At 44.9% G+C, this 27,831-nt stretch overlaps 1 protein-coding gene across 14 annotated transcripts in view; it reads right to left on the minus strand.

Annotated features, from left to right (window-relative positions):
• Window positions 1–27,831, minus strand: part of LOC119439862 (cytochrome P450 4V2) — a 335,721-nt gene that overhangs the window by 177,805 nt on the left and 130,085 nt on the right. For 3 of the 14 annotated variants that reach the window (XM_049660280.1, XM_049660271.1, XM_049660266.1), the window contains exon 1: window positions 23,675–23,896. The exons of 5 other annotated variants lie outside the window; for them this stretch is intronic. In XM_049660280.1, coding sequence (XP_049516237.1) covers window positions 23,675–23,826 — 152 coding nt within the window. In that variant the 5' untranslated portion in view covers window positions 23,827–23,896. Of the gene's footprint in view, window positions 1–6,436; window positions 6,637–8,403; window positions 8,493–11,818; window positions 11,929–23,576; window positions 23,903–27,831 lie in introns of those variants that run through there. 6 more of the 14 variants (XM_037704864.2, XM_049660269.1, XM_049660275.1 and 3 more) reach the window with 5 other exon arrangements.

Raw genomic sequence — 27,831 nt, forward strand, 5'->3', positions numbered from 1 at the left:
ATAATGGAAAAGCTTAAGCCAAGTTGTCTGAACGTTGATTCTAAAATGTTTTTTCCTTAAAGAACAAAAACGGTGGCAGAATAAGAAAAAAATTATCTATAGCCTCTTCTTCTGCACAGACTAGGCACAGAGGGGAGGGCGCCAGACCAGCCCTGTGACGATGAAAGTTTAATACTGGTGGTCGACAACGTAATCGGGTAAATATTACTTCAGTTCCTCCGGTGTAAAAGGCATTTTTGTGCCTAGGGACGGGGAGATGTCGATATTCTGAAAAATTAGCTATAGCTGGGTTCAGGAATACTTTACCATTTGCATATCTCTTTATTCTAGCAGTATTTAGGTAAGCTGCTGTAGGAAGTAGGGATAGTACAGGGCCATTGAGGGGCACTTACGCGAGACTCAGCCATTTCGTTCATGAATAATCCCTTATGTCCGGGCACCCAAAAGAATCTAATTAAATTTATGTGGTCAGGCACTAGAAAATAAAATGTGCCTAAAAGGTTAGTTCCTCTATTTGTTGTGAGCAATGAACATAAAGGTAAAGAATCCGTTATTACGAGTACCGTCAATATTGATGAATTTAGTTTGTGTAAGGCTAACACTACAGCTAGAAATTCTACAACGAAATACTGATAAGAACTCCGGAATCCTTATTGTGAATGACCAGTCTAGAGCATGACCATATTTATAGCTAAACTCAATAAATTGTCCATTTAAGGTATTGTGAGAGAGAAGTTTTGCGTAGTTTGGGTATTTGTCATCATAGATTATTTATATATTATCTCGCACATCACAAATAGGTGGCCCCTCCTAGACACATACATTTAAGGGATTAATCAGCGTTTGTACAAACACCGCCTGTAGTGTATGAAACCGAGGCAAGTGTACTCTGACGAATAATTCAGGCTGCGAAATGAATAGGTTTTCCAAACTTCCAATAGGGGATTCATATATACGGTGTTTTATTTTAGCTGCACCTAATTTTAAAAATTGCCTGTGGCAGATAGCACAATTATAATCCTTGATATAAACTACTCAATGAGGTGGCCATTACTTCCACGAGAAATGAAAACGCCTAATTTGATATGTAACATAATTACGCCAATTAACTTGTAATTAATTATTTTAGGGCACATCTTTCAGTCTACGAATTATAGCCGCTGAGTTCACAAGGCCCACTTGCAACGAATTCTCAGGACTGAACCAATTTCGAGATACAATTTTCAAAGTGTCCGACGAAAGGCGTTCCAGTAAACTAGTTGAGGAAAACGCTGTTTTATGCATTGAAGCACAAAAGTAACTGGAACACCAATGCATTTCGACGGACACATTGAAAATTATTACCTCGCAACTGGTTCAGTTCTGAGAATTCGTTTCAAGTGGATACTCCTCGCGAATTCAGCGGCTATAATTCGTAGATTGCAAGATGTGCCGTAGAATAATAAATTAAAACGTTAATCAGCCTAATTATGTTATTATTGAATAAGGCGTTTTGATTTCTCGTGGAAGTAATGGCCACCTCATGGAATTGTTTAGATCAAGGATTATGATTGTGCAATCTGCCACCGGCAATTTTTAAAATTTGGTGCAGCTAAAATGAAACACCCTGTATTTAAGAATGTTTGCGCCGTTAGTAAACGAAATCTTTACAATACGGTGGGCAACCGGATTACTTGATGTAGTACGTTATGGGCAACAAATTTCGGTAATCTGCAGCACTGTCGCAGGGCTTCCCGCTCAAGCAAGTCAAAGAAGCGTATAATTTGTAAGCTGACGTAGCACAAAATAGTACACATACAAATTCTAAAATCGGCTGCACAAACATCTTCTCTATAATTAGAAGTCAGTCTCTCCGCATCACCGGCCAACTGTTGCATAACTTACGTGGCATGCCATCTGCCCTCACTCCGTTTTTAACTATATGGTCAGTATGGCCAAGCCAGCTGAGGGATCCATCATAGACTACAGCCAAATACTTCACCGACTCCACTTGAGGTATACTGTAGTCTCGAGACGATAGCATAGTGACATTTTAACGGGGTAAAAATAAAATCGACCACTTTCCAACGTTACGTTAAAGGCGAATCTTGTTTAACCAGTTTTCTATGGCTTAGAGATAGTTCTGTAGTCGATAATAGAAGGAGTGAATATCACTGTCTGATGCTAAGAAAGCAATATCGTCGGCGTATACATGTGTTTCTACATCTTGATGCCGAGGAATGGAACTCATCAGGACGTTAAATAAAAATGGCGAAATGCCAGCTCAATGAGAAACACCAAGTGATTGATTTCGAATACACGAAGAAAAGCCTCTTTGAGAACAGAAAATGGCCTGCCATTTAAAAATTCACATATCCAGTTTACAAGATGATTTGGAAACGCTAGATTTCTTAAAGGGACACTAAAGAGAAACCGGAAGTTGAGCTTAAATGGTAGATTATCCTTTCGCGATCACAGCCATACCATTCTTACTGCAAACAGATGTTTAATAAGCGAGAAAATAGCGAAAAACTGAAGGATAGGTGCTGACGCCCCTTCGAAATTCCCGCACTAACGTTCATGACGTCGGAGATTACAAACGTAGGCCGGTCGCGATTGGTCGAGAGCGATTTATCGCTGTTAATAAAACGCCAAATGAAATACACCTTAAACGTACATAAACAGCATTTGCCAACTTTTTAATCCATTTCAAGCGAGGAAGTACAAGTTTAGCACAAAATTAAATAAATAAGAAAAAATGGCATGTCGATACATGCGGCCGTGATAGTTTCGTAGTTTCGTTTTTGGTCAATGCATTGTCGCGCGCGCCTGTTCCGCTCTACGGTGTTTGGTGGCGTGTTGCGTGGCTAGAAAAACGTTGACTTCGCGGGAAACAGCCAGAAAATGCCTCGTGTGTGTAGTGTTGAGGGCTGTATAAATGGCCCAAGGCGCTTGATCAGGGGCAGCGGCAGTGTTGACTCGATTGTGTCCTTTCATGTGGCGTCGCGCGGAGAGCCCCGGCTCCCCGGCGTTCGCAATGGCTCAGTGCTCTGCCGGTGATAAAACGGCAAAAGAGCCAGAGAAACCGATGGTGTGCTCTCTGCATTTCTCGCCCTCGGATTATGTGTATAATCTTGCCCTCGGAAAGTATCTTGGCGTGCCCCATAGGCCAGTCCTTTCTCGAGCAGCTGTTCCCTCAATGCGGCCTTCATCAAACCCCGTACCGATGCCCCTGCAGCAGCAAACTGGCGGCTCGGTGAGTGCTGAATGTCATTAAATAAAGCCACGAAATAACCATACCGAGTACGTGCACAAATTTCTACGCTTGTTCTGTCGGGAACATCGTCGCCTGGCTGACCGGACGCTTCGCCTTCGTCGACGAAAACGAAGCTCTGCATTCCGCCGGCGCGGCCGGCGGCTCACCGCCATCGCACGCGGAAACACCTACCGCTCGAGCACGAAGGATCATTTCGCGCTCCGTTTCACTGAATCTCGCTGAAATGCAGTCCTGCTTCCCTGGCGAGCTCTTCGTTGCAAGGTTCAGCGGCAGCAACTGTATCCATCGCGGCGAACGCAAACGCAGCGACCATGCATGCAGTCATGATGCATCCAGCGCCTCGGCCGTTTACGCAAGCGGTGACGTATCATGGCGCATTCTGATTCGCCGAGAGCAATGCAATCTGTGACGACACTGCTTCAGCGCCAAATCTGGGGTGAGAGAAATTGAGGAAGAGATAATTGGTCTTTGTTTACGAATTTCTCCGCTAATAACGCATATTTTTGCACCCAACAAAAACCGCATGCATTCCTGAAGGTCCCTCTTTTATTCTAGCTGAACTTCCCGTTTCTCTTTAGTGTCCCTTTAATATATCCCATAAAATTACGTTTTCTACAGTCTCATAGGCTTTGGAAATGCCTACTGGCATAATAACACCTATCTTCCTGTGACGTCGTGCTGATTTTATTCTACTTTCTAAGTACACGTGAGCATGCCAGATTGAAAATGATGGCCGCAATCCAATTTGGCAGGGACTAAGGAAGTCTTTATTCTTCACAAATTTAAACGTACGGGCATATAGGATTCTTTCAATTCATTACAGCAAATTTGAGGTTAGCGCGATTGGTTTAATGTTATTTATTGTCTATCCTTCCTCATTCTTAAGAATTTACCAATTTTCCACGCGGACGGAATCCATTAAAATCTAATCGAGTGATTTATAACAGCTAAAAGGTCATCAGGAGCTTCTTTAAATAAAATTTCTGTCATGGCAGAGTTTACCTCGTTTGCGCCGGGAGCTGAATCTGGAAGTCGCTCAACGACTTCAGCCAATTCTGACATAGTGGTTTCTGTTAAATCATCTCATGCACTTCGTAAGGTAAACAATTTCGCAAAACTGAGAAAAATCTAATGATTAATCCTTTCGCGATTTCTTCTAAGGATTGGTTCATTTCATCACTACTTAAGACTATAAAGTCAATATTGATTGGCCGCGGAAGAACTTCCCTACTACAGAGAAAACTGAACAAAGCACGTTTATTTTTATAGTTAGATAGGAAATCAAAATGCTTTCAGTCCTATTCCTTTTTGGCTTTTGAAAGTGTATGTTTCAAGACGGCTCTAAAAAATTTATCATCGACCCAATTTTTGAGAATCTGATTGTGTAATAATTTGTTCCAAGCGGCTTTTTTTTCTTTCTGTAATCATGAGCGCATTCTTCATTCCAGCAAGGGCTGTAGGGATTTATTTTATTGAGTTGAACTTCAAATTCAGCCTTTTTGCGAGAACATTCCAAAGCGGAACCGATAATCGTGATTTTTTGTTCAGCGCACGCATCAGACAGAGATGAAAGAACATTTCCTAAGCATTTTTTTAATACTGTAATTAATTAAATTTTCCACATGATCACTCATAAATGTTACAGGGCATGCTACTTCAAAAACTACTGGAAAGTGATCACTGCTTGTCGCATACACAACAGTCGACCAAGAAGATACGGCGAGACTCGGGCCACACAATGTATGATCTATTGTAGAGTAAGATTGGCCCCGCACAAACGAAATGGATCTAGAGTTTACACACGTTAGCCCGTTCTCCAACGACCAGTTCAATCATCGGGTGCCGCACACATCTGTTCTTAATCCCCATAAATTATGGTGAGAATACAGGTCACCTGTCAGTAGAATGTTCTTTCCACAAGAATTGGGAACACTATCCAGTGTGCGTATGTCCTGTACGCCAGAAGGAAAATATGCATTTACAACGGTAAAGAAGCAACAGCCAGGGAGGTTCAGCTCTATCGCTAGGATTTCACACTCTGTCGCAGAAAGTGTAAATTAAATTTTAACCTATGGCAAATTTTAGATGAAATAAATGTAATTAAGACACCACCTCTATAGGACGGTCTAGAAGAATTTATCTGTAAAATTTTACTTGAAACTTTTTTTGCAAAATTTGACCACGTTTCTTGCAACAAAACTTGGGCAGGATTAAGTTAAGTAGTTGTGCAAGACAAATCTACTGACGCAGCATATAAAAAGTGACAGTTCCACTGAAGCACTCTCAGCGGGTCTATGGTTTAGGAAGGGCCGCAACCGAAACTGCATCCTGCACAATGCTTTCTTTTCGAATAGCACTGGGCTGACTTTTCTTAGCATTTGAGTGAGGACCCGGAGGAGGAAGATTCATTGATTGAAGACATTGTTCTTTTATACGCTCGAGCGTTTTCTTCCCCATCTGTCATTTACAAATCTGTGTTAGCCAGATTACCAATAGCAGACCCAACGGACGAGGAAGTCGAAGGTTCGATACCGTCATTGGAAGAATGGGTACCTGGGCTTCTATCACTAATTTGTTGCTTAGGATCCGTTGTTTGGGTTGTTGCCGGACTAAGCAGGTAGCTTGCGTCAAATGAGATAAGCGACTAGAGAGGGCCTGTGATATAAGATCCCCAATCCCCATTGTCAGCCATTCCATAGCTTTTGTAACTGCTTTTTCCACAGCGACCTCTTTAGTTGCTGTAAGCGATACGTTCGAGGTAAGAGTTTGTCTACCTGTAACCCTCGCATAACCAAGCGCCCTTTCTTTCCCAATGTTTATCGCCTCCTTCCTAGAGCAACATCGTTTATCAATCATTTCAACCACCTGTAATTCTTGAACCCAGCAGTTAGGATAATCGTTATCGACCAGTGTCTCATCTTCCTCATCACTGATATCTATTTGTTTATCGTCACCATTAAACTGACAATGACGATGACACGTAGGAAATTTCATTTTAATTCAAACAGCGCTAACGCAAGCACCCAAATGTGTTTCTAAATTGTGCGAGTTGCAAAGCATGGTGTAATGACGGCCAACAGAATTGACGGATAATAACGTACGCAGCCCACCAGGCTAAGGAATACGCTCAGGCTGTGCATGCGTGCTTAAATACGGAGAATGACCTTATTACGTGCTCACGTCCAAAAATGTCCACGGCGCACTTTTGCAGGTTGTTGAGGCATCGTATGGGCTCGTCAGGCGCCTCCTTCAGCATCTTCTCTATCCGCGCCACCAAGCAGTCGGCGTTCTTCCCAATTAGGTCGCAGTAGTTTTCCATGGCATTTGCTTGGAAAGCTTGCATAAACAACTTGCGTTTCGACCTCCATGGATCACCGCCGCTGCGTTGAAAGGTGAAGGAGATGTATTGTTTAAGCCAACCCACATCAGCAGTCCTCCCTATGCTTGCGTTTCTCAATAAGAGTTTAGGTGGTTTTTTCTTACGTTCCCGTAGCCCAGTTTTCTCTTGACTTATATGCGACGCTGTGTCGCGGTTATCTTGGTTGCCCCCCACTCACCGGGAAATTTTACTACGTTAATATCAATTTAGATGACGTCACGACGGTTCACCTTGAACCTACAGTACTGTGATCAAAACGGGGCCTTCAAACAGGACTAGCCGGGCAATCAACGAGTTGAACCTGAATTTTTTAACAGTGGAGCTGTTTAAGCCGCCCGTAATGCGCGCTGCCTGCCACTGCGTTGCCTAGCAACCACCTCGCGGAGCGGCGTGCACTATGCTCGGGAGAGAGAAAGAGAAAATGAGAGCGAGAGAGTACGCGTGTCGCGCGCTATGCTAGGGAAAGAGAAAGAGAAAATAAGAGCGAGAGAGTACGCGTGTCGCGCGCTATGCTCGGGAGAGAGAAAGAGAAAATGAGAGCGAGAGAGTACGCGTGTCGCGCGCTATGCTCGGGAAAGAGAAAGAGAAAATGAGAGCGAGAGAGTACGCGTGTCGCGCGCTATGCTAGGGAAAGAGAAAGAGAAAATAAGAGCGAAGGAGAGTGCGCGCGTCGCGCGCTATGCTCGAGAGAGAGAAAATGAGAGCGAGCGAGAGAGAGAAACAAATTATAGCAGCACCAACTAGGCAACGCGCAGAGGTGCTGCCGACGCCATCCGCGTTTCTACGTTTCCCCGCATTAGCGCCGAATGCTGGCGGTGTCCGTGACTGCAGCAGGTGTCTCTGGCGACGGCTCAGCCGAGCTCCCGCCAGCTTCGCGCTACTGCGTATGCGCCGTGACGTCATACCGGTGTGCCGTCTGCTGCGCCCCGCCCGCACACTGTGCATAGCTTTCGCCCCACTTCCCCTACGTGTGCTCCGACTGCAAGTGCTTCGCGAGGCGTTCCAGGATGTCACGGACCACGAGGAAATGCGTATACACTTCGTATAACTTAGCATCACTTGGCATTACTTCGTATAACTTAGCACAACTTGGCATTACTTCGTATAACTTAGCATCACTTTGTATAGCCAGGACCACCTAGGAACCGATCAGTTCCGCTGTGTTTTTAGCCTTGCAGCCACTAGTGCAAGCTACCCCGATGTTTTTAAAGGCCGGTGTTTCAGTAACAATAGATAACGCGAGTTTGCGACAGCTTCTTCAAGAAATTAAGACGGCCCTCAACAACAACTTGAGAGTAAGAATAGTAATATGACGCAGACATGCTTTTATCTCACTGCAGTATTTATTTGTTGTCGTTAATAAGGTACTGCGTGATGTTCCGTAACACAACCTGAGTGAATAGCAGTGAGTCACGAACGGAACCCACCGGCGATGAAATGACTTCGTGCGACTGGCACTGCCAGTAGCCGGGAGTATAAGGGGGGGGAGAAGTGTGCTCGAAATGGCCATGGCGGTCAGCGCATCTTTCCGGGTGCACGTGTTGTGCTAGGATTAAGGCAGAATAGAGGCTGCACCTAACAGTATAGCAACTATATCAGGCGCTTTGGATGATATCCGACAGATGCAGTGGGTTATTTTGGTTAATAGGCGACTGTGCAGTTTTTTTTTTTCGGGGGGGGGGGGGGGGCATCTTCAAACGCTTGTATTGCCTTCGAGTGCTTGCAATGACAACAAAAATTATCATGATGATTAGAGGTGGTTACTTACATCATCAAGAGGCTCTTATTACCAAGCCACGGCTTTAGGAACTTGTACAGGAAGGGCTTGTCAGACTTCAACTTGGCCGTGAGAATAGCCTGTAGCAAACAAGCAAGGACAGAGCAGGGAAAACCACGTGTAGACATTTAGTAAAAATATGCCACTGCAAAAACACTAAGACATCGCAAACATGAAGTGCGGCCTCAACTTATTTCAGTGTACTACCAACTGACCCGAATTCACACCCGGTTCTTTTTTCATTTCAGCATTACTGAGCTCAGCCAGGGCCGCACTCGAGATGTAAATGTACAGCTAATTTTAAAGCGATAGGTTGCTTTCGCAACTTAGGCCGCTAGGTATGAGCTGGTTGTCTTGCCGAGCAGACAACATGGGAAACTGGATATGTGTCACTTGGTATGTGCCCTAACAGGCAACTTTGTGTCTGCGTATGGGACATTGGTTTGTGACCGTTATTGAGCCAGTGCCCCAGAATGGGTGGGCTAAGTGGAGACTTTCACTCACCTTGGATGAACGTCGGCTGATCTCGCACAATAAAAACCAGGAGGAGAGTAAAAAGAGAAGAGTGAAAGCGCAGATCCAGAGGAGAGCAAAGCACTTGACTGGTAGGCGTGCGCGCGGGTGACGTAAGGCACTAGTAAAGGAGGAGGTGATCATTGCGACGAAGTTGCAGCCAGGATACCAGGGATAGTGGCCATTTCTACGGAGTTTCAACTGGCATGCCGTGGTTACAAGATATACTGTGTCGTACAATCATTTGGCATCGCAATCACCCTCATCGGAATGCTGCCGCCGAGAATCAAACCCGCGACGTCGCTCTCAGCAGTACAATGCTATAACCACTGAACCACCTTCACTGGTGACTTGATTTACACGGTATCTACTTAACTGCAATATACTGTCTATTTTGGTATCCCTGAGGGGAGGGGGGGCGTAGCATTCTTGGATGAAGCACCAAAGCAACAGCTATTTTGGATGAAGATGGCAACATCTACGAAGGAGATGATGCGCTACGCTACATCACAGACGTTATTAGGGATAACTTCGGCACGAGAAAAAGCATAGTTCAGGCAACAGATCCGGCAACAACAGTGAGTCCTGAGAGATCAAAATTTAGCGTAAAAAGCTTTTATTGGAAAGAGGCAGCAGAAAATATCCCGAATAACACAGCAGCAGGACCCGATCAAATCCCAATACAGCTAATCAAAAACCTCAGTCCAAAGAGCAAGGCACTGCTGACTAATGCCATAGAGCAAGTGATTAGAAAAAAGAAAATTCCCGTTGGATGGCGTGAAAGCAAGATGAACCTCATCTACAAAGACAAAGATATAGGGATAACACGAGCTCGTACAGGCCAGTTACAGTAACGTCGGTGATCTCGCCCAAACGGCAATTGCAAGCCATAAAATTAGAACCGTCGAAATGGGTGGAGAAAAACGATGTATCGGGCAACTACACAATGAGTTCAGACCAAGCAGACGCTTAGAGCATAATATGTTTGTACTAACTCAGTGCATAGACATTTCAGTAGCTCAGAATAGACCTTTATCGATAGCATTTCTAGACATTAAAGGAGCCTATGACAACGTAGGCATGGCATTGCTATGGGATATTCTTAAGCACGAAGGCATGGGTGACGATTTCATGGAGCTGCTGAGGGAGATATATAGAGACAACCAAGTACAAGTTGTATGGTAAGGTCGATAAGGCAAGGAAATGGTGGGAATTCAACAAGGATTGAAGCAAGGATGTCCATAGTCTCCATTGTTCTTCACGCTTAAGGGTATAAAAAGACGTCTCGAAAACAACCAATGAGGGTTTGATTTATCCTACATGCGTAATGGACAAATGGTGCAACGGAAGATCGCTGGACTGATGTACGCAGACGACATTGTGCTACTAGCGGACAATAAAAAGATTTACAGATACTTGCGAATATATGTGGCAGCGCAGCGACAAATCTATGCCTTAAGGTTAGCACAGAGAAATCAGGAATAATCTTAATCATGCTCTTTAATCAAGAAAGGAGTAATCATGTGGTGTCATTTAAACAGCAAGTCATATCCATAGTCAAGCAATATAAGTACCTCGGCGTACACATAAACGAAGGAAAGAATTAATCAAGCAACCACCAAAAAAATCTGAAAATAAAGGGGAAGCGGAATGCAGCAATAATGAAACACACAGCACTGTGGGGCCACAATAAGTATGAGGTGGTGCGTGGAATCTGGAAAGAAGTAATGGTGCCAGCGCTGACATTCGCAAATGCCATTCCATGCTTAAAATCGGATATCTTGTCGGGTTTGGAAGTTGACCAAAGATCAGTAGGCCAGTTGGCTTTGGGAGCCCACGGAAATGCCACAAATGAGGCCGTGCAGGATGACATGGGTTGGGCCTCTTTTGAAGAAAGAGAAGCACAGAGCAAAATTAGTTTTGAAGAAAGGCTCAGGAACATGGATGAAAATAAATGGGCAGCTGAAGTGCACAAGTATCTGCATCTGAAAAGCGTGGACAAAGAATGCAGGAAGAGGTCAAGAAAGCTGGTAACCAAGTACAGGGTAATCGAAACTATAAATAGACAACCAGGAGTGATCATAAAGAAAGTGAGAGAACTAGAGACAGTGAACTGGATGCAAAGAAAGGAAACAAAAAGGACCATGGAGATTTACAAGAATGAGAAGAAAGAAATTAGAAGGGAAATTCTGCACGATAGCACAAAGGGCAGTGCCTTGCAATTTGAGGCTCAAGCCGGTTGCCTAAGGACCAAAACATACCGGAGCAAATATTCGGAACTAGATGAGGCATGTGTATGCTGTAGTAAAGATCCGGAGACTACTCAGCACATCCTAAGGTCCTCCTATCGAAACGTTGGCCAGCCTTTCTGAGGCACCTTATCCCTGTTTATAATCCTTATTCCTCGTGTGCTACTCCATTAGTCAGCCATCTTTTTTGATTTTGGAATGTAATACGAAGGGATTCACCCAGCGAGAACCGTAGGTAACGTACAACTTCCAGAAGCCTTTGGGTTTAAAGTCGAAGGAAACATCAACCGATCAGCCATAGAGATAAGAAAGATACGATTAGAGTATTGGTGGAAAAAAAAATCAGGGAAGGGATTGATAGTACCTGATCTCTTAAAATCATAGGTAGAGGTACAAGGTAGATTTTCGCGGGAAAAAAATCAAAAAGATTAATGAAAGGTTTACAAAAATGCTAGATAAAGAGCATGTATAGTATACCGGATTAAATCAAGCAGGCTAGGTGACTATTTGTCAAAGTCCCGTTTCAAAGGGGATTGCCATTAAATCATCATCAGCAGCATCAAGTGCCTACATGTCACCTGTGTAGAGTGCATAATGGAGCATTCATGTGAGGAAAAACAACAGAAACGTGTGAAAATAGTCACCTGCACAGCATCGGGCGTGTGTGCTCCCACGATAGGAATGATGCCCAGGTAAGCCTTGAACGTCTTGCCTTCGTGCAACTTGAACAACTCAGTAATGACTCTGAAGACAACTGCAAGCAATGCAGAATAGTCACGTTGCTGACAGTCAGGTTGTGGTACGCATATAGTCACGCATCAGACCCTGAACCAGTGCACAGCAATGTTAATCCCGAATGCACAGTTTTTCAGTCGTGCGCGTCTCTTGTCGCTATAAAGCACCCGAGCACCCGATTGCGGTCGAGCCTCATTAAAGGCCAACTGCAACAAAATTTTACTTTGGCTAAATTTGTTTCAAATGCGTAGTACATACCACGGAAGCTATCTTGGAAAAGCCTTCTTAGCAGCCATTAAACAGCACCTAAAGCACACGACACATGCCAATCGTGCTCGTCGCAATGACGGAAGTGACGCCTGTGGAAATTTTCAGCGGGCAGCAGCAGGCGTCGCCTTATCTTGGAGGCCACGCTGAGGGCCATGAGTTAGGTCATGCATCACTTCCGGCGGGCGGTAATCGGGGCATTTTCTATTTTCGGTTTCGGTATCTAAAACAACTTCTTTTCCGAGCTAGTCTTGACGCTACCGCTCGTATTTCAAATGTCACATTTTGCACGGAGGCTCGTCTGTAACTACGCAATCTTAAACTATGCTTTTTACTTCCTCCAAAGCTTTGTTGCAGGGAATCTTTAAAAGAGTAAGCACCTGCCTTTTCCCCCCATTATTTTTATTTTTTATTTTTCTTGTGGTAAACAAAGTGTCTCTGCCTCTGATCTCTATAAAGGTATTGGGTAGCCTCATCATCATCATCATCAGCCTATAAATATGCCCACTGCAGGACAAAGGGCTCTCCCTATGATCTCCAATTATCCCTGTCTTGCGCCAGCTTACTCCAGCTTGCGCTTGCAAATTTCCTATCTCCATCACCCCACCTAGTTTTCTGCCGTCCTCGACTGCGCTTCCCTTCTCTTGGTATCCCTTCTGTAAATCTAATGGTCCACCGGTTATCCATCCTATGCATTACATGGCCTGCCTAGCTCCATTTTCCCTTTAATGTTAACAAGAATATTGGTTATCCCCGTTTATTCTCTGATCCACAACGCTCTCTTCCTGTCTCTTAACGTCAGGCCTAACATTTTTCGTTCCATCCCTCTTTGGGCGGTCCTTAACTTGTTCTCAAGCTTCTTTGTTAACCTCCAAGTTTCTGCCCCATATGTTAGTACCGGTAGAATGCAATGATTGTACACTTTTCTTTTCGACGACAGTGGTAAGCTCACAGTCACGATTTGGAAATGCCGGCCGTATACACACCAACCCATTTTTATTCTTCTGTAAATTTCTTTCTCATGATCAGGGTCCCCTGAGAGTAAGTGACCTAGATAAACATACTCCTTTAGAGACTCTAGAGGTTGACTGGCGATCCTGAATTCTTGTTCCCTTGCCAGGCTATTTGATATTATCTTTGTCTTCTGCATGTTAATCTTCAACCCCACTCTTACACTTTCTCGGTTAAGGTCCTCAATCATTAGCTGTAATTCGCCCCCATTGTTGCTGAATAGGACAATGTCATCTGCAAACCGAAGGTTGACGAGATATTCGCCGTCGATCCTCACTCCTAAGCCTTCCCAGTCTAAGAGCTTGAATACTTCTTCTAAGCATGCAGTGAATAGCATTGGATAAATTGTGTCTCCTTGCCTGACCCCTTTCTTGATAGGTATCTTTCTACTTTTCTTGTGGAGAACCAAGTTTGCTGTGCAATTCTTGTAGATATTTGCCAAAATATTCACGTATGCCTCCTGCACTCGTTGATTTCGCAGAGCCTCTATGACTCCTGGTATCTCTACTGAATGAAATGCTTTTTCATAATCTATGAAATCCCTATAGAAAGGTTGATTGTATTCTGCAGATTTCTCTATTACCTGATTGATAAGAAGGATATTATCCATCGTAGAATATCCCTTCCTGAAGCCAGCCTCTTGGTTGACGGAAGTCAAGTGTTGCCCTAATTCTATTGGAAATTATCTTGGTGAATATTTTATACAATACTGAAAGCAAGCTAATGGGTCTATCTATAATTCAATACTTGAACGTCTCCCTTCTTATGGATGACTATAACGTTGGCGTTCTTCCAGCTTTCTGGTACACTTGAAGTCGTGAGGCATTGCGTATAAAGGGCCGCAAGCTTTTCAAGCATATCTCCTCCATCCCTTGGTCATGTCTTTCAAGGCCCTTCTAACTTCATCGCTAGTTATAGAAGGAGCCTCTGTATCCGGTTCATCATTATTTCGAATGAAAGTAGCTTGGCTGTTTTGGGGCACTGTACAGGTTACTTACAGGCCTGATAATTCTTCAAATAGTCGGGCTAAGCTAGCCTCACTCGAGAGGGTGCGCGTGTTGAACGTTGCCAGGTTTAGTTTACATTGGTGGCCTGTCGGGACCCGGAGATTCTTAGCACCCTCTGCCGCGTAGCAGGTCTGACCGCCGCCTTGGTCAGGTGCTCCGCAGCCACTGGGAACTGAGGGCCATGGGTTAATTGCCGGAGTCATGAGGGAGGTAGTGGCCGAATACTGCCCCAGGGAGGCCAATTCCTGTTCTGGTGAGGGAGTGACTCTGATGAAGCTTAGTGGGAAATGCTGCTGGAGAAGATGGACTAACAGTAGATTTAATCAAAGATGGAGGAGATATCATTCTTGAAACGTTTGCGGCCCTTTATACGCAATGCCTCACAACTTGAAGTGTACCAGAGAGCTGGAAGAACGCCAACATTATACTAATCCATAAGAAGGGAGACGCTAAAAATTGAAGAATTATAGACCCATTAGCTTGCTTTCAGTATTGTATAAAATATTCACCAAGATACTTTCCAATAGAATCAGGGCAACACTTGACTTCAGCCAACCACGAGAACAAGCTGGCTTCAGGAAGGGATATTCTACGATGGATCATATCCATGTCATCAATCAGGTAATCGAGAAATCTGCGGAGTACAATCAACCTCTCTATATGGCTTTCATATATTATGAAAAGACATTTGATTCAGTAGAGATACCAGCAGTCATAGAGGCATTGTGTAATCAAGGAGTACAGGAGGCATACGTGAATATCTTCGCAAACATCTACAAGGATTCCACAGCTACCTTTGTTCTCCACAAGAAAAGTAGAAAGTTACCTATCAAGAAAGGGGCCAGGCAAGGAGACACAATCTCTCCAATGCTATTCACTGCATTCTGAGAAGAAGTATTCAAGCTCTTAGACTAGGAAGGCTTAGGAGTGAGGATCAACGGCGAATATCTCAGCAACCTTCGGTTTGCAGATGACATTGTCCTATTCAGCAACAATGGAGACGAATTACAGCAAATTATTGAGGACCTTAATCGAGAAAGTGTAAGAATTGGGTTCAAGACGAATATGCTGAAGACAAAGATAATGTTTATTAGTCTGGCAAGGGAACATGAATTCAAGATCACCAGTCATCCTCTAGAGTCTGTAAAGGAGTACGTTTATCTAGGTCAATTACTCATAGGGGACCCTGATCATGAGAAAGAAATTTACAGAAGAATAAAAATGGGTTGGAGTGCATACGGCCGGCATTTCCAAATCGTGACCGTGAGCTTACCACTGTCGTCGAAAAGAAAAGTGTACAATCATTGCATTCTACCGGTGCTAACATATGGGGCAGAAACTTGGAGGTTAACAAAGAAGCTCGAGAACAAGTTAAGGACCGCACAAAGAGCGATGGAACGAAAAATCTTAGGACTAACGTTAAGAGACAGCAAGAGAGCGGTGTGGAACAGAGAACAAACGGGGATAGCCGACATGCTAGTTGACATTAAGTGGAATAAATGGAGCTGGGCAGGCCATGTAATGCGAAGGATGGATAACCGGTGGACCATTAGGGTTACAGAATGGATACCAAGAGAAGGGAAGCGCAGTCGAGGTCGGCAGAAAACTAGATAGGATGATGAAGTTAGGAAATTTGCAGGCGCAAGTTGTAATACGCCAGCGCAAGACAGGGGTAACTGGAGATAGCAGGGAGAGGCCTTCGTCCTGCAGTGGACATAAAATATAGGCTGATGATGATGATGATGATCTCCTCCATCTTTGAATAAATCGTCTGTTATTTGATCTTCTCCGGCATCTCTTCCCCTGGTCATGTCTTTCAAGACCTTCTAACCTAATCTCTAGTTAGAGAAGGAGCCTCTGTATCCTGTTCATCACTACTTCTAATGAAAATAGCTTGGCTGCTCAACTGTATAGGTCGGTATAGAATTCTTCCGGTGCTTTTACTATCTCATAGAAATTGCTGATGATATTACCCTGCTTATCTTTCAGTGCATACATTTTGCCTTGTCCTATGCCAAGTTTTCTCCTCACTTATTTCATGCTGCGTCCATATTTTACTGCTTCCTCAACCTTTTCCACGTTATAATTTCGGATATCCCTTACTTTCTTCTTGTTGATCAGTTTCGACAGTTCAGCGAATTCTATCTGATCTCTCGAGTTTGACACTTTCGTGTTTTGCCGTTTCTTTATTAGGTCCTTTGATACTTGGAAGAGCTTACCTACTGGTTGCCTTGGTGCCTTACCTCCAACTTCCATTGCTGCTTCTGAGATCAGCCTACTTAGGGTTTCATTCATTAGATCTATGCTGTCTTCATCTTCCTGTTCTAATGCTGCATATTTGTTTGCCAGCACCAGCTTGAATTGGTCTGCTTTTACCCTTACTGCGCCTAGGTTGGATTGTTTCTTCTTGACTAATGTTATTCTTTTTCTCTTTAAATTGAGAGAAATCCTAGACCTCACTAACTTATAGTCACTGCACTTTATCCTACCTAACACTTCTACATCCTGCACTATGCTGGGATCGGCAGATAGTATGAAATCTATTTTATTCCTTGTCTCTCCATTAGAACTTTTCCAGGTGCACTTCCTGTTGCTTCACTTCCTGAAGAAGGTATTCATTACTCGGAGCCTATTCCTTTCCGCGAATTCTACCAACATATCTCCTCTAGTGTTCCTAGAATCGAAGCCGTAGTTGTCAATCGCTTCCTCACCAATCTGCTTTTTCCCCACTTTTTCATTGAAGTGGCCCGTTACTACAGTATACTGAGTTTGCACCGTCCTCATTGCTAATTCAACATCCTCATAAAACTGTTCTATTTCTTCATCATCGTGACTCCAGGTTGGGGCGTAGGCTTGTACTACCTTCATTCTATACCTCCTATTCAGCTTTATTACGACGACTGCTACCCTCTCAATAATGCTGTAGAATTCATCAATGTTGCCCGCTATGACCTTGTGGACTAGAAATCCTACCCCGAATTCTCTCTTATCTGGAAGACCTATGTAGCAGAGGACGTGGCCGTTAGTCAGTACTGTATAAGCCTCACCAGTTCTTCTAACCTCACTAAGGCCAATAATATCCCAGGCAATACCTGATAATTCTTCATAGCCCTGCTAAACTAGCCTCACTCTATAGGGTGCGAGTGTTGAACGTTGCCAGGTTCAGTTTCCAGTGGTGGCCTGTCCGGACCCAGAGTCCACAAGGACATAGCGGGTAACATTGATGAATTCTACAGCATTATTGAGAGGGTAGCAGTCGTCGTAATAAAGCTGAATAGGAGGTATAGAATGAATGATTTCAAAAATCAGCTGAAGTAGTCTGCAGAAGAGTGTCTTAAATAACTTACTATAATACATTTTCTTCGAATCAATGTTGCTTTCCCGTCCCATGCGGTGTGTGTGTCTTGACGTCACGATGCCGAAGGTGGTCCTGTGGTAGCTCTACATCGCGACGTTTTGGCACTTGATCCAATTCACTCGGTCGTCTTGTACGCTGCTACTTGTTGCGCGGCCTGATGTAGCAACATGGGAGACCACCGAGTGAGCCGGAGTGAGTGCGAAACCCTCCAAATCGTCGTGATGTTCTGCTCCCACGTGACAGCTTCCTGCGTCATGATGGCGCGACACATACGCCTCCTCGGAAACGAAATCGATACTAGTTTGTACAACAGCTATCATAGTAAATTATTTAGGACATTCTGAAGCTCACTAGTAATATTTCCTGGGGCTTCGTTGTCCTGGAACTTCATTTATTACCAAAAATGTGAAAAGTCGGAAAACCTCACTTAATACTCCTTTAAAAAAACAATAAGTATAAAAATAAAATAAGCTACATTAGCAACTTACCCTTCTTCAATAGATGAAAAGCCACTGTTGTCATGATAGGATGCTTGAAAAGAGAGAAGAGGCGCTAAGTGAAAGATGGCGGACGATGCCTCCTTGAAGTTGCCGCGCCAGTTCGCCGTGTATTCTCACGGTATCTGGTCGGGTCAGTTAATTGTTTATTGATAGAGATGGACTGTGGGCGTGTTCCAATACTGTACAGCAGTAAAGACAATCTGCGTTGGTAGCTAGAAGACAGTTTTGAGCCAGTAGCGCATCCAGGATCTCCGTCAGGGGGGGCGGGGGGGGGGGGGGGGGGGGACAGTTTGCCTTAGTTTGCCAATACCATCTAAACGGCACTAATTTAAATTTCTGCACGGGAAATTGTCAAAAAATGCGCTTTTTGCGCAAGCTTGCGAGTGTGCAGAAGATTGCTCGTCTCACATCTTAGTTGCAGTACTCACAGGCGCAAAGAAAGAAAAGGAGTCAAAAGGGGGGGGGGGGTAGAACCCCCGAAACCCCCCCCCCCCCCCCCCCCCCGTCGGTGCGCCACTGTCTCGAGCCAAAGTATGATGAAATGCTTCTGGAACCATCTCTAAGACGTCTCTGAGGCATGACGCCACCTCGAGTCCACTGCTGTGTGCAGCAGTCGACACATAACGCACCGAACCACCACGTGGCTGCAGGTGCCAAGGCTGCAGCGAACGAGGGCGTCGGGTAACCGGCATTGTGCCCAACAACCCGGGAGGACCCCTCAAAGACGACTGGTTGCGTTTCGGGGCGGTTTCAGAGAAACGAGGAAGCTTTTCGCCCTGCAAACGTGTGAAGGCAACCAAGCCGCGCTTCCTACGGCGATTCGATCGTCGCGTTTGGGAGCATTTTCTGGGGAACAACGATGTCTTTCGACCCCGCAAACATGTGCAGGCGATCAAGCGACGTCCAGGGTTCACAGCGAATGCTTTCCTGCGTGAAAGAAATTCGTCCCATTTTGTGCCTAACGATAGACGGGCGAGCCGGGGATCCCGAAAATATTTAAGGTCGTGCCGGCCCATTGTAGACGCAAACGGTCCCAGTTGACGCTGTCGTTCTGCTCAATGCCTCCTGCCTCTCAATAGACCGGCGAGAATTCAATAGGCGCGTCTCAACAGCGTGACGACGTCGTGTCACGAAATGTAACAAAAGAGTGCACGTAAATGTCTGGGACAGGCGGCGACTTCACCGTTTAAAGTGCAGTATAATGCTATTTATTTATTTCACAACGAAAGGTGCACAGCAGAACTTTTACTAAGCAAACACATGACAAATACGCACCTATGCCGCAAAATATCTCATCTCATCCTACACAGGATGTTCATTATTAAGTTTTAGGGAATTTTTAGAAATCGCCTGCAGCAGGTAGCATAATTCTTATCATTGTGCTCGGTTATTCGATGAGGCGGACATTAGTAGCACGAGAAATAGACACATATTCAACTTATTAACAAAAAATCACTAATTAACTTCTTAGTTTACCTTTACTTCTTAATTAATTTTACGACACATATTGCAATTTACGAATTGTAGCCGGTGAGCTTGCTAGACGCATCCACTGGAAATTGATTTCCCGGATGACCCAGTTTGGAGATATGCGCCATCAAACTCGCATTAAAAATGCATTGTTGTTCCGCTTTTTTAATGAAACGCTATTTTATGTATTGAAGCACGAAAGTACCTGGAACGCCTATGTATTTTGTCGCACACTTTGGTAAATAATATCTCGAAGCTGGTGTGATCCTGGAAATTCATTTCAAGTGGATACGCCTGACAAGCTCACTGGATACAATTCGTAAATTTCAATATCTGTCATAAAGTAATTAACTAAGAAATTAATTAGTGTTTTTGTTGATTAGCTGAACATGTCTTTCTATTTATTGTGCTACTAATGTCCGCCTCTTCGAATAACCCAGCTCAACAATAAGAATTATGCTACCTGCCACAGGCGATTTTTTTAATTCTGTAAAGCTTAATTTTGAACACCCGGTATAGGAGCAAGACAGCGGAACAAAAATTAGCCAGAATATACGAATCGTAGTTTAGGGTACACAACAACTGATTCGACGCAACAATAGACCACGCTCGGGGATACTCTGGATGGGTTTCGAGGCGAGAGCACTGGCAACTCCACTAACCGCGGTTGTAAGCACAAGTGACGCGTTCAAAATCCTGTCGTCATGAGTCAGGCGCCCCAGTCTTTCTGCACGTTTCAAGGCAACGCATTTGAAGCGAAGAAAGACGCCCGCGGTAGCAGAAACCCACGCGTTATACTTCCTACATGCGTCCATGCCTTTGACGGTAGGCGCCACTAATCATTACCACGTACGAAACAATCACGAATGGTCCGGCAACTTTATGGGCCTATTCCTACCCAGAGGAACTGCGCACAAGGCCCCGGATAGTGGGAGGGGTGGCTTCAGAGGAAGTTGGCCTGCCGAGGCTAGCAAAATCACTTTACGCTTCCTCCTATAGTTTTCTTTTTCCTTCCTCCAAGCGTCCAGCTCAGAACACATCTTGTTTTGACAGGAAAGTAGCCTGCATCGTTTTTGACTTCAATGCTGTCTTCGCGAAGCTGACTACTTTGACGCCTTCGTGAGAATAGGAACGAGACTTAAGATAGCCGCTGTCCACTTATGGCTGCTGTCCAATTTGCCGCCTACGGCGAGTATTGGAGTAATTTCCTAAGAACGCATTATCTGCGTACCCATATCCACATTTTAGAAGAAGAGTCCAACAACATCAGCCAACACAAGCCTCGCACACCCATATACCGTCAGTTCCATGACGGCACAGCGCTCGTTAGAAAGCTCCCATAGACGGGGCGCCAAATTTCCATTTAGGTAATATAGCGAGAAAGTCTATTGTTTTAAGCATGTACGACGTTGAAGGTAGAGCGAAGCATGACTTCCAAGATTGGGCGACTGGCGTTGCGCGATCTTGGAGGCCATGTTCGAAGCGTGGAGGTTCCTACAAAAATTACTAGACGGAACTCTGGCGCTGCGACTGTTCAGCTACCATGCGAATTATTAGCAGTATTTATCATTTTGTGGTAATCAGCGTGCTTAAAGTGGCTTCAAACGTTCTTTGGACGTTATTTATTACGCTTTATCTTTCTAAACATCCAAGAATTGATATAGTTTTCTAAAAGGCAATTAGTCTCCGCGCATATGTGAGAAAAAATGCGAATTGTTGCATTGAGAAAGCAATATCTAGCTGATAAAGATCACTTTGAAATGTCACAAAGCCGTTTGAGCCAGAAGGTCGAAGTTTAGGTAAATCTGCGCACTTCCCAACATTCCTATGTTGCCTCAAGTGCCATGCTTGCAGCGCCCGTAGAAACATTAGTGCCAGAGTTCCCTCTAGTAAATTTTGTGGAAAATTGTATGGTTCGGTGAACAAACACTGATGCTGTTGCAAAGAGAGAGCGAAGTTGCCGACGACGTGGGAAGGCTAGACTCGTTTATTTGGAGAAAACGTCCCACCACATGGCTTACACACACTTATTATGTCGCCTTGATATAATTTCAACAGGACACCGACAACGTGAGAACTAAGGAAGACGATAAAATAAACGGGTCACTGCAGCAAATCATAGGACTCAGCTCTCACTTGAAATTCGCGCCTTGCAAACTGTGATTTCAAAGAAACCATCAGCCTTTTTTTTTCTGCAATAAAGTCATGTAGATGCATTAGGCTCGCAATACCCTTGCTAGAAATTTGCAATTCAAGAGAACTATGGGAACGACTTCAAAAGCTTAATTGAGCTTTTTTTGTTTTGTTTTATGGGGACCCGTTTCATGTCCACGTTATATACCCCAAGTGACGGCCTTAATCTTAATTACATTCCCGTGTGTGCAATAAAAGTTGCCTAGCGTTTCCTGCACAGTTCATTTCATTCAATTTTTTTTTCGTTCCAAATGTTGTCAGGGGGTTCGCAATTCCGAGTGGACAAGTTTGAAGAGTATCTAGTGAGAACACACGTTGCACAAGAACATACGCGTATTTAGCCAAAATCACAATGGCGGTAGTTCCACAGGCAAAGCAGTCCCCATGAATGAACCCCACAAGAAATACACTCAGTTCATGTCATTTAATAAATGCCGTCGGTTGCCTTTGGCGATCTATGCGTCAGCTAGAATGCGCTAGGATGAGGAGAGGCATCAACATGCCAATGGGCAACACGCGAGTTCTGTTGAAGAAGCCCGTTCCTAGACGCAACGTAACAGTGCTAACTACGCTGCTCTAAAGTGACACCCATGGTATTTCACACGTAACAACGTTACGTTGGTGCTCGGAGCCATGACGGGGCTAAAACTGTTTTGGATGTGAACTGAATTCGCTACAATCTGCCACAATAAATATGCGCTGCATCAGCGTTGTACAAAGGCACCAGCTGACGCTAACCAATTGGGGTCTCAGTTGACAATGATTTCAGCAGAGTGAACCGGTTTTACTATCGGTGGGTCGAGATGTAACCAGACGGCATAGCGGCACCCAAAGCACAGGCCAACCAAAACACAAATTAGATGACGTCATCTACAGCACCTGCGTGGAACACTGTGGCAGGGCTACAGTGTGGCGTCGACGTGCGCTATCAACAAGCGGCATATGCAAATACACTCTACTATAGATATGTTATCAAGATAAATTTAAATACGAGGAAGTAAAATGCAACTGGAATGCGTCCTTGCGTTTCCAGGTTAGCCTTCATTCTTAACAGTCACCTAATTAGGCTCCAAAACGACATTCTTGAATACAGCATGCTTTAGAAGCAGGCTTGTACGTCGCCCTCCCACGTACTCGTAATTATACTCGTAACAGGTGTTCTGATCAGTATTGCCCTACTCGCGTTTAAAGAAATTCTGCTAACAACAAGAGTGCATTCATGTGACAGGAAACGGTTGGCCATGGGTTGCAGGTCAGCGATTTTATCCCTTTTCGAGTGTCTCAACCTCGTTACGGATGTTCTTGTTCACACTGAGCAGTTCCATCTCCTCATACATGTTTTTTTTATTTGTTTGGTTGCGCAACGCAATTGGTCAAATAAAAGTAAAAACTGAGCGAGGGTGGTTTTCTTCTTTCGCTCTCTCCCTCTCTCTATATTTTGTCTCATACCACAACCGCATCGCAGGAGCTGTAATTAGAGCAACTTGTAACTCGACCACATTGCAGAACCACGTTCCCTAAGTTATCATTGACAAAAAGCTCTTCCGTCTTCTTACAGTCTTCTTTGTTGTTCCCCTCGCTCAACTTTACTCACTCCGCATGTATGACGACAACTAAGTGAATGAAATGTAGCACACCTCTTTTTCATAGAACCCTGTCAAAATTTTGTAATGCTTGAGTCGTGCATTTCTCTTGCTTTTCAGCGTTTCCTTGTAGTTCTTCACTTTGTTCTTTGCTGCGTGAACTTTTCATTACCTACAGCGATGTGAATCCCCCCAGTGGGAATGAGCAATGTGTTGAGGCAACAACAACAAAACCGTACTATGATGTCGCTAGGCCAGCCCTCCCAAGTGAAGCTTACCTGCTGCGAAGTTCTCTTTGTCCAACCGTCTCCTATTTCCCCATAACGCACAGGCCAGGAACCAGAACGGTATCCAATCCCCGGGTCCCGGCATTGACCTCAGCGCCAGCCACGTTCGAAGCCAAGGCAGGCACCACTTCTTGAAAAACCATACTATAAAAAGTAACACTACCGTCCATGCGAGCGCGTGCGACGTGGCCAGTAAAGATAAAGGCGCTACGACAGACGCACGTTCCTGCAACGCGACCATCGCAACGTGTGTAGTTCTTGCACAAACGTTTGATTAGGAGAGACTTCTCCCGCGCAAGGCACAAGCCTCTTTATAACTTCAGTGTGCCGGCGGCACTTGGAATGTTTCGATAAAGTCAGTTCTATTGCACTTTAACGACTACGTATTGACAGAGGAGGAAAAAAATAATGAGGCAGGCCGTGTTTTCGTCAATAAAGAGCGCATCGCTGGGGAAGTCCATGCAGTTATGTCGCAACGGTCAAAAAGCGCAAAATCGTACTGCGAGAAGGCTCATGCAACAGTGGTCTTTTTTTCGTTTCCAGGCTCATCTTGACTCTTAATAAAGCGGAATTCAAAAACAAACGCTTATTCGAGTCGCCAGGGCCTAGAAACGGTTCTGCTCAGCTGTTGCAACTATTTCTGTCACGTATTTCTTTCTCACTTTGTTTATTTGTAGAGCGAAGCGGTAAAGAAACAGGTGAGCTTCTCATTTCCCCCTGTTCTTGAGTAATTCTGCACTTTGTTCTCGCCTTTATTTTTTGCGCATTGCAATTCGCTATGAGTAAAACCTAAACGAGGATGGCTTTCTTGATTCATCTCCCTCTCTCTCTCTGTCTGTCTTCATTTTGTCTTACCGTGACCACACTGCAGCCGCTGTGTCCGCGAGCCAAGTCCGCAAAGTAGTTCGCATGGAGCTCCCACCTGTTCTTATCTCTCTTACTCTCTACTCCCCAAATGTTGTCATATAAAAGGTGTCACTATCTTCGACATCCTTCTTTTTCTAAAGCAAGGCCTTTAGTTTTTCACTCTTTGTGGCCAACAACTGCGCAGAGTGTCTTTTTCGCATTGATTTTCAGGCTTCAAGCGAGGCAACACCATCCGCGCTCTGCACACTTGCAAGAGTGGTATGCAAGCGCTGTTGTATCCCTATAGCTATGTCTCCAATCATCGCTTCTTACAAGCGCTGCTACAAATAAACGCATTGGTGACACCTCCTTCATCACATCATGCCAAAGTATAAAGTCGCACACATTTCCCTGGTGTCCGAGACTTGTTTTGCGAGAATCGACGGTCAAGCTCGGTGTCTGTCTCAAAGAAAGTTTGAATGAATGCTACAATAGTATCACATCTCCTTTATAATTCCCTACATCTTCGAATAAGCACAACCCGTAGCCGATGACTACAGGCTCAATGAGCTTGTACTGTGTGCACTGATCGTAGTCGGCAGTAGACCCAGAGCAGCGCCTTCCAAGTGGTCGGGCCGGTCCTCTCAACTGTGCACAATATGCACTGCCGCGAGTAACTTTGCCTTAACTGCGGCTCATGAACGGCCGGAGCGCCACTAGCGTCTGTGCCTGACTGTTGCGATCACCGTGATGTCATTTGCGACAGGAAGGCTCATAAATGACTGCTACTTTGAAAACACCGTGCGAACGGGTGCTGCATTGAGCACCAGCTATGGTGCGTGCGAGCCTTGCCTCCAAATTATATGCACAGACGTTACGCATCACCGAGTCTGCGTCGCGAACGCTGCAAACTCCGTGCAAACTTTAAAACGCAGAAGTTAGTTTAGTCGTTAACGCGTGAAGGGCGCTCGGAACCTGTACCTGACCGTATTGGAGTGAGTTCGATCCCCCGCTGGAGGTCACGACTTGCTTTCATATGTCCCCATAAGCTGAGGCTGAGTTGCTGTCCGCCAGCTGGCACGCAATGTCCCTCCTGCCCTAGCCTCTTTCCACCACACCAACGGGTCGCTGCACTCTGTGGCGCCTTGCAATGGACATCATTACCTGCTCATGCGCTTTCTTAAAGATCGTTCGAATATGCTACGCAAGCTCTTGTGATTCATCGCGCTTCATCACTCGATAATAATAGGATTTCCAGATTACGGCCCAGTAGCCATTTTTCTCTTTTTTTTTCGATTTCCGTTTGCTCACCTGCTTGTTCTTTTCTTTTTTCTGAAAAGGGGGTAGGATTAGTTTCTTGTCATCCAGATTACACAATGCTAGGGCGCAATAACGTTAAGTTAATTAATTATGGGGCTTTACGTGCCAAAACCACGATCTGATTATGAGGCACGCCGTAGTGGGGACTCCGGAAATTTGGACCACCTGGGGTTCTTTAACGTGCACCTAAATCTAAGTACACGGGTGTTTTTCGCATTTCGCCTCCATCGAAATGTGGCCGCCGTGGCCGGGATTCGATCCCGCGACCTCGTGCTCAGCAGCCCAACACCATAGCCACTGAGCAACCACGGCGGGTAATAACGTTAAGTTATTGTATTCTGCTTTTATTACAATCTCCTGACGTCAAATTTGCGTAACCGTTGATGCAAGCACGGGCGGTGACCCACAACGTTGTTTGAAGAGCCCAATCAAACGCTCTCCTCGTTTATATGCGGTGACCTTTGTTTAGTTTCAACGCGAATAGCATTGCTTACCGTGGTAAGTTGTCCTTATCTAATTGGCGGGCGAGAGGAGAGGAGCGAACAAAGGTGGAGAGGGTTTAGATGCAGCCTCGCTGGCGCAGTGAAAGTAGATAACCGGGTGAGGAGGGGGGTGCCGGAGTCACCGTCTGCACCGCTTCCCGTTGGTTAGCTTGCGGTGGCTTGTCGATGATCGCAGAAGTGTGCAACGCCCGTTGCACACTTCTGAAGTTTTTCGAAATCTTTCTTTGCAAGGTCCATACAAAAACTTGAAAAAATAAATAAAGCTCGGAGCACGGTGACTCGGGCGGCTCGAAACGCTGTAACACCAAAAGCTGTCAAAAAAAGCGCATGGCCGAAGTGTTCAAATGGGCGTTGCACACTTCTGCGATAGTTAAAAAACTTCGAGGACGCTTAAGCCTCGCCTTTAAGAGTGGTACGCGATAGCATTCAAAGATGCCTGACTGCTTCTCACGCTTCCCGGCAGCTTCGGCTTATCTAACCGTAATGTTTACCGGGAAACTCTTGCGGCGAACGCTATGCACGAAGGCGAGCTCCCTATAGAAACGCGGCCTCTGCGTGGGCCTATCCCGGAAGTTGTACACAGCCTCGCCAAAAAAAATTACGTCATTTTTTTGGTTTCTGTTATTGTTTCGCAGTTTTAATACTTCAGTCTGAGAACATTTAACGCAAAATACATACGCTGTCAGTGTGTTGTTTCATGAGAGTTCATTGTGGGCTGTCATTCTCCAAATTGCAAGTAATAACTGTCAGGAATATAAGACAAGGTATGAGCAACTTTAGTGATAGAATGGTGTGGCAATATAACCAGCATATACTGCATGTCATACAGCAAGGCGTGGCATATTCATATACCTAAATATATACGAAACTTTTCGCTCATGGACAACGACGCCAACGTCGACAGCGGGTTTTCGGCGACACGGGGCCCTTAACGCTACCACGTTAAAATGCTGCCAAGATGGATGCTCAGTGAAGAAGTTTCCAGAGCGACGTCGTATACGTGCCGAAAGGGCTCCACAACGTTACACTGCCACGCAAAAATTGTTATATTATACACAGAAGAATTCGTTCTCGCGGGTTGCTCCGAGTAGACAGTACCGGTGCGTAGAGATATTCTATTCCTTTCGGAACGGGGCAGTCTCCGCCTATTCCATAAAAAAAAATCAGTTTTGTCCAGCCTGTTATTGCATCTTGAGAGCGTACGCGTCGCGGTGTCGTGGTTAGATTTCGCGGTTCTGAACGTCGCGCTACAGACAGGTGGAGAGGCCGTGGCCCGAATTTTGTTTACCTATATATTGGAAGGCTAATAGCAACAATTAGAAGAACTTGCTGTTCGGTTATTTGGTAACTCATTCTGGTAACGAATATAAAAAATGAGCGCAAGAAACACACCCGCATACACGCACAAACCCACACACGCAATCACTCCAAAAAAGAGCCCCCAGCCACAGGTGCTCCTGGAGGATCCTTTGGAGTGATTGCGTGCGTGGGCGTGTACACGTATGCGTGTGTGTTTTTGTGCTATAATTTGTTTTACCATAACGGTAACAAAGGCGTAGAATCGGAAAGAAACCTCT

Source organism: Dermacentor silvarum, chromosome 1 (genome assembly GCF_013339745.2).
Source record: "Dermacentor silvarum isolate Dsil-2018 chromosome 1, BIME_Dsil_1.4, whole genome shotgun sequence".
Classification (NCBI taxonomy): Eukaryota; Metazoa; Arthropoda; class Arachnida; order Ixodida; family Ixodidae; genus Dermacentor; species Dermacentor silvarum.